This window comes from Nothoprocta perdicaria, unplaced genomic scaffold (assembly GCF_003342845.1).
Source record: "Nothoprocta perdicaria isolate Ctin4 unplaced genomic scaffold, notPer1 scaffold_317, whole genome shotgun sequence".
In the NCBI taxonomy this organism is placed as follows: domain Eukaryota; kingdom Metazoa; phylum Chordata; class Aves; order Tinamiformes; family Tinamidae; genus Nothoprocta; species Nothoprocta perdicaria.
Window position 1 is genome coordinate 731,750 of NW_020455552.1, and position 6,314 is coordinate 738,063.

Genomic DNA, 6,314 nt, shown 5'->3' on the forward strand with positions numbered 1-6,314 from the left:
CCGGGCACAGGCCGCCCAGCCGTCTCCTTCAGGCGCCCGTTAAGGACGCGGTGTCCGGGCTGCGCTCGGAGGCCGTTCCCGCTTCCCCCGCGCCCGGACATCACCGCCCGCCTCCCTGTCCCCCAGCATCACGGTGGTCACCTGGAACGTGGGCACGGCCATGCCGCCCAGCGACGTGACGTCCCTGCTGCACCTCAAGGCGGGCGCCGCCAAGGAGGCCGACATGATCGCCATCGGGTAGGGACCCCGCGCGGCCCGGGAGCCCTCCCGCCGCGGCTGCCGCTGCGCGAGCCTCAAGGGCACCGGGGGTGCCTCCCGCCGCCGCCTTGGCCCCGCGCCCCTGGAAGCGCCTCCCGCGCCCCTGGAAGCGCTCGCTGCCGGCGGCCGCGGCCCCAGCCACGGGGCACGCTTGGCCCCTCGGGGCAGCTGCGGGGCCGGCGGGAATCGCTGAGACCGGCGGGAGCTGGAGGAGCTCGGCCTGTGCCCGGGAGCTTCCCGGGGAGACGCCGTCTCCCTGTGCCGGGGAGGCAGCAGCAGGAGGCTGCGGCTGCCCTGGCGGCCCCGGAGCTGCTCCCGGCTCCACAGACGGGTGGGATGCAGCCGTGGAGGCCGCGCTGGAGTGCGTGGCGGGACCGGCCGCGCTCCGGCGGGGGTCTCCTGCCCGGCTCCCTCCTGCCCATGGCCGGGGTATCTTGTCGGGTGAGCAGCTCCCCACAGGCTGTCCCTGCCCCAGCCCTGCGCCTGGCGCAAGGTGCTTCCCAGCTCCGCTCTCCGGACAGCTCCTTCCCTCCGCTCGCTGCCGGCCGAGCCGGGAGGAGCCGCGTTAACCTGTTTGCTGCTGTGCGAGCTTGGTGGCTGGAGGGGCTCGGGGACCCACACCGAGGTCCTGCTGCAGCTTCTCAGCACCTTTTGTGCAGCTGGAGTGGAGGCTGCTGTTCAGGCTGTTGCTTAGCCCTGTGCCAGGGAACCCTCCTGCTTGGAGCGCTGGTTCTGCTGTGGGTCCTGCAGTGGGTTGGGAGCAGGGATGCTGCTGGGGTGGGTGCCAGTGCAGGGTCCCGAGGTGCCCAGCGCTGCCCATCGCCGTGGCCGCTCCTGGCTGGYGCAGGCAGCTCTGCAGGGCTCCCTGCGCCGCTGCTTCCAGGCTGCAGGAGGTCAACTCCAAGCTGAACAAGCGCCTCAAGGACGCCCTCTTCACCGACCAGTGGAGCGAGCTCTTCATGGACGTCCTGAGCCCCTTCTCCTTCGTCCTGGTGAGGAACTGGAGCCGTGGAGCTYGAGGGAGGGCTGCAGGACGGGAGGGACAGCCCACAACCAGCTGCAGACTGGGACTGAGGTCTGGGACACCTTGCCCGCTTGCTGCCTGGCTCCTGCCTYCCTGCTCCCTCTCCTGCTGCCTTCGGCTTCCCCTGTGGTGCGTTAGGGCACCTGCAGCCGCCGCTGCACCAGGCTGAGGGCTGGATGCAGACCCAGCCTGTGGAAGCCAGGGCAGGTTTGGCCCCTGCAGATGCTGTGAGGGCACCGCGTAGGCTCTGACATCCCTGGAGCTCTAGGGGCTGCCTCTGTGTCTGGGCACGGCCGTGGCCCTGCTCGTACGGACTGTGCGGCGGTCGCGCGTCAGCCGCTGTGCTTGTTGCAGGTGAGCACGGTGCGGATGCAAGGCCTGTTCCTGCTCCTGTTTGCCCAGTACCGCCACCTGCCCTTCCTGCGGGACATCCAGACGGACTGCACGCGCACGGGCCTGGGCGGCTGCTGGGTGAGTGCGGCCCGGCGCGCCGCCGCGCCGTCCCCTGCCAGCCACGCAGCGGCTCCCCTTGGCGCAGGGCAACAAGGGCGGCGTGAGCGTCCGCCTCTCCGTCTTCGGCCACATGCTCTGCTTCCTCAACTGCCACCTGCCCGCGCACCTCGAGAAGGCGGAGCAGCGCAAGCAGGACTTCGCCACCATCCTGCACATGCAGCAGTTCGAGGGGCGCGCGGCCAACGGCATCCTGGACCACGAGTGCGTATCCCTCCCCCCCCGGCCCCCTGCTCCGAGCTGGGGGTGCGGAGCCGGCTCGTCCGGGCCCGGCTCGGAGGCGGCGACTTGCACGTCCCTCGGCCCGGGATGGCCGCATGGAGGGGCAGGTGGCACGCATGGGCCTGCCGCTGTGCCGGGCGCGTGGGGCCGGGCCCGGGGTGCTGCGCTCGCGCAGGCGCCGGGCCGTGGAAATTTCCGTCCTCTCGCATCTTTCCGCCCGGGAAGCCTGGCCTGGTTGCCTGCCGGTGCTCGCTCCGCACCTAAGCTAGTCTGGCGGGCGGCCAGGCTATCGGCTGAGCGCTGACCTACATTGGTGCTGCCGCGAGCGCCGGCGCCCGCCGGCCTCGTCGCGCCTCGCCGCGCGGCCCGGCCCCTCTGACGCGCCACCCCTCCGTCCCCAGCCTCGTGTTCTGGTTCGGGGACCTCAACTTTCGCATCGAGAGCCTCGACATCCGCTTTGTGAAGTACGCCATCGACAGCAACATCCTGAGCCAGCTCTGGGAGAAGGACCAGGTGAGAGGCGAGGCGGCTGCTGTGCGGTCCCATGGGACCCGCTGGAGGTCCCACGTGTGTCACGGGCACGTCCTGCTGCTGCCCGCCTGCCACCCGTGGGACACAAAGGGCTAGAGCCCCAGCTCCCGGGCAAAGGGCAAGCACCGCCTCGGGGTGTTTTCCCTCGGATGTTTTCCTTGTTTTTTCTACACATTCACTAGCAATTCTTTTCTCATGTCTGGAAGAGCTGGTGGCAGTGGGACTGGGGACCTGCACGGCAAGGACAACCCGCTGCGCCTTGCCCTGTAGGGCGGGCAGCAAGGGGGGCAGYGGCTGCCGCGGGCGGCCTGGCTGGGCGCAGGGAGCGCATGGGGTCCGGCCACGGTGCCGGGTTTGCCCCTGACTTGCTCTTGCTCTCAGCTGAACATTGCCAAGAGCACCTGGCCTGTGCTGAGCGGCTTCCAGGAGGGGCCTCTGAACTTCCCGCCCACGTTCAAGTTTGACGTGGGCACCAACAAGTACGACAGCAGGTACGAGGAGGGCGCTTGGGTCGTGCAGGGGATGGGAGCCGCAATGGGGGCTGGAGGCTGGAGCCGGGGCTGTGCCGGGCAGTGCTGAGTGTCGGGCAACGCTGCCCCTTGGCACCCTGCAGTGTCAAGAAGCGGAAGCCGGCCTGGACCGACCGTATCCTCTGGAAGATCAAGTCTCCCGGCGCTGGCTGCCAGCCGGGTCGGGCTGGCCTCTCCGTGAGCCAGCTCTGCTACTGCAGCCACATGGAGTACACTGTGAGCGACCACAAGCCCGTGGCCGCCGTCTTTGCGGTGCAGGTGAGACCCTCGTGCCGGGCAGCTCTGTGGGGCTCCCCTGGGGCTCTTCCTCCCGCTGGGGGTGGGGGTCCACAGCGGGCAGCAGGACCCCCTGGTTTGGGAGCCAGAGGCAGTGCGGCTGTAGGGGCACGACCGGCCTGCTGCCCCGTGGCTGCTGCCGCCGGTGCCTCCTGCCCTCGCTCCTGCCCTGCGTGTCCCCGGCAGTTTGCRTCTAAGGCCGACAGCCCCCCCGTGGAGATCTACGTGGCTGAGGAGTGGAGCAGGCCCGAGCAAGCGGTGGTCAGGTACAGGATGGCCGCCGGCTTCCACCGCAGCTCCTGGGACTGGATCGGCCTCTACCAGGTAGCGCCTCCGCAGCCGAAAGGAGCRGGGGGCCTTGCTGTTCTGGGGCTGAAAGGAGCTGGGGTGCATGGCTGGAGCCTCCTGCAGCTCGGGTCCCCTGCAGGCTCCCTCCCTTGGAGAGAAGCTCCCAAACCTCAAAGCAGTCGCATCTTGCAGCCTCCCCTTCCTCCCACTCCCTGGTCTCCATGAGGCCCAAGGCCAGACGTGCCAGGGGCAGCTGGGTGCCTGGCTCTCTCCCCAGCCCCGCGCGTGGCCTGTGGTCACCCTGCACCTCCCAGAGCCMGTAGTCCAACCTGCTGGCCCCGAGGCTAGGACACAGCAGAGCCAAACATGAGCTGAGTGCAGGGAGACGGGGTCGAGCACAGTGGAGGGCGTCACTGCTGGCGCCTTCCTTGCCTCATCCTTGGGCCCTGGTGCGTGTGCCCGCGCAGGTGGGTTTTCGGCATCCCAAAGACTACGTGTCCTACGTCTGGGCCAGGAGCGAGGAGGATGACTGCTGCGTGGAGAAGCAGGCGTGGGCGCAGGTGAGGAGCACCCGGGGGCCGTGGTGGGGAGGGCACCGGCCCTGCCTCCGTGCTCTGTCTGACCTCGGCTGGCGGCTGCGCCGGCGCCCCGGTGCCCACGGGCTGCCCGCGGCTGCAGGTGCTGTTCTCGGAGGAGGCACTGCCCCAGGGCCGAGGCGACTACATCCTCGGCTACTACAGCACGGCCTCCAGCAGCATCGTGGGCGTGACGGAGCCCTTCCAGGTCAGCGGCGCCGGGGCCGCGCGGGCACGGCCGGGTCCTGGCGGCGGCGGCGCTGATGCGGGCGCCCTGCAGATCTCACTGTGCAGGTCCGAGGAGGGCTCCGACGAGGAGGACGACAGCACCCTGGTCCTGCTGGCCTCCACGTCGCGCAGCCCCAGCCCGGGCAAGATGAAGCAGCACCGGAGCCGCAGCCCCACCCTGGCCAAGTTCCAGGGCCTCATCCTGCGGCCGGCAAGCCGTGAGCGGGGCGCCAGCCGCAGCCCCTCGCCCCAGGGCCGCCGTGGCCTCGCGGGCCACCTGCCCGCCCTCCACCTGCCCAAGCAGGAGCGCGGGGCCAGGGCCAAGGACGCGGCGCCGACCCCSGAGGGCCAGAACGGCACCTCTGGCTACCAGACGGCGTGGGACCAGTGTGGTCTCTGGCACGTCTCTGGGGACACGTTCCTGGCCAGGGCTGACCCCCGGACCCTGGGCCTGCTGCCCGCGCTCCGCTTGGAGACACTTGACCCCGTCGCGGGCCCGCGCAGAGAAAGCGTGGACCAAGGCTACCCGGGCAGGAAGATGAGCCCCAGCAGCCCCGTGGGGGCCCCCCTGGGCAGCTCCCCGAGGGACGAGGAGCTGGCGCCGGGCGCGGGACAGCCCTAGCCCTGCTCAGGACACAGCTGCAGCGGCCCCGGGCCTTGGCTAGGGCGCTTGCTGCCTGCTTTGCTCCACCACTGATGTTCCTGCTGAAACCTCCTCTCCTTTATTTATTGCAGTGACCGCCCCTCTGTCCCCATACCCCACTGCGTGCCTGGCTCGTAGGGGGCTGCTACTGGCCCCTGCTGCCCATGATGCTGCCCGGGGGGGACCATGTGGGGAGGCAGCACAGCGGGGATGGGAGGGTGGGGGCTGGGGGAGGCCCCTTGTGAAGTTTGAGGGTAAAGGGGGGCAAAACCCCCTCRTAGCCAGGGCACCTGAGTGCCGCTGGGGCAGAGCTGGCCTCCCCTCTGCCCCAGCTGTTGGGGGCTGCTGGGGGTCCCCAGGAGCTCAGAGCTTGCACCGTCCCTGCTGCTACCTCTGTGCCTGAGCCATAGTGCGAGTGACAAAATAAACCATGCTGCCCCCCGCCTGCGCTGTGCTCACTGCAGGGGGGCAGTGCCACACCGCTCCAGCGCCAGCCTTTATTTCTCCTCCTGCTGCTGCATCCCGGGACTCTGCCCTCCCCAGCACGGCCCCTCTAGCGCCCGGGTGCTGCCCCCTGCCCGGCCCAGCTTTGCTCCAGCAATGGTGGGGATGGAGCCCCAGCTGTAACCCCCTTCCCTCTGTGCCAGCCCCCTGGGGCAGGGGCCAGGCTCSCCCTGCAGTCCCCGCTGCAGGCGGGCTCCAAAGCCTGGGAGSTGGCAGTAATTCTGCCCCTTCCCCATCTGGGACTCAACCGCCCCAAGGGGCTGGGGGGCTGGAGCATCTCCCCTGCCCCAGGGGTAGAGCTCCCTTGGCCGGGTGCTCCTGCCTCCTGTCCCCGCACAGCCCTCGCTCCTGGGGAGGGCATCGTGCCCCGTCCCGCGCCCCGCTTGCTGCCCCTGCCGCCGCGAGTCACGGCACCAGCCACGCTCAGCTCAGCACCTTCCTTTGCCTTCGAGACGGGGGTTAAGCAGCTCTGCCCCGCACCTCTTCACCGCGCGGCCGTCACGGGGCTGTCACGGCGGGCCGGGCGTCCCCGCTCCGTTGCGACGGCAGCCGCAGGCAGCGCGGGTAGAGCCGCCCGCCGCCGTCCTGTGCCCGCTGCTCTCGCTGCTTCGCCAGGGTGCTCGCGGGCAGGGGTCCCCAGCGCCCCAGGGAGCTCCAGAGATGCCAAGCGGGCAGGAGCAGAGCCCGGGCCGCCGCCACGCAGCTGCGGAAGGGCAGGGCGGGCG

General features: G+C 70.4%; 3 protein-coding genes across 3 annotated transcripts in view; 1 reads left to right on the plus strand and 2 right to left on the minus strand.

Moving 5' to 3' along the window:
- Nucleotides 1–162, minus strand: part of SELENOM (selenoprotein M) — a 5,829-nt gene extending 5,667 nt beyond the window's left edge. Inside the window, exon 1 of the mRNA XM_026042903.1 lies at nt 142–162. Within this exon, the coding sequence (XP_025898688.1) occupies nt 142–162 (21 nt within the window). The remainder of the gene's footprint in view (nt 1–141) is intronic.
- On the plus strand, nt 133–5,301 carry INPP5J (inositol polyphosphate-5-phosphatase J). Its single transcript, XM_026042880.1, has 11 exons — nt 133–237; nt 1,142–1,250; nt 1,637–1,753; nt 1,821–1,996; nt 2,416–2,527; nt 2,927–3,036; nt 3,159–3,333; nt 3,538–3,675; nt 4,107–4,199; nt 4,318–4,422; nt 4,495–5,301. The coding sequence occupies exons 1-11, from the start codon at nt 161–163 to the stop codon at nt 5,062–5,064; spliced, it is 1,782 nt and encodes a 593-aa protein (XP_025898665.1). The 5' UTR covers nt 133–160; the 3' UTR covers nt 5,065–5,301.
- A 786-nt stretch (nt 5,302–6,087) lies between these two features.
- Nucleotides 6,088–6,314, minus strand: part of PLA2G3 (phospholipase A2 group III) — a 3,359-nt gene continuing 3,132 nt past the window's right edge. Inside the window, exon 6 of the mRNA XM_026042904.1 lies at nt 6,088–6,292. Coding sequence (XP_025898689.1) covers nt 6,088–6,292 — 205 coding nt within the window. The remainder of the gene's footprint in view (nt 6,293–6,314) is intronic.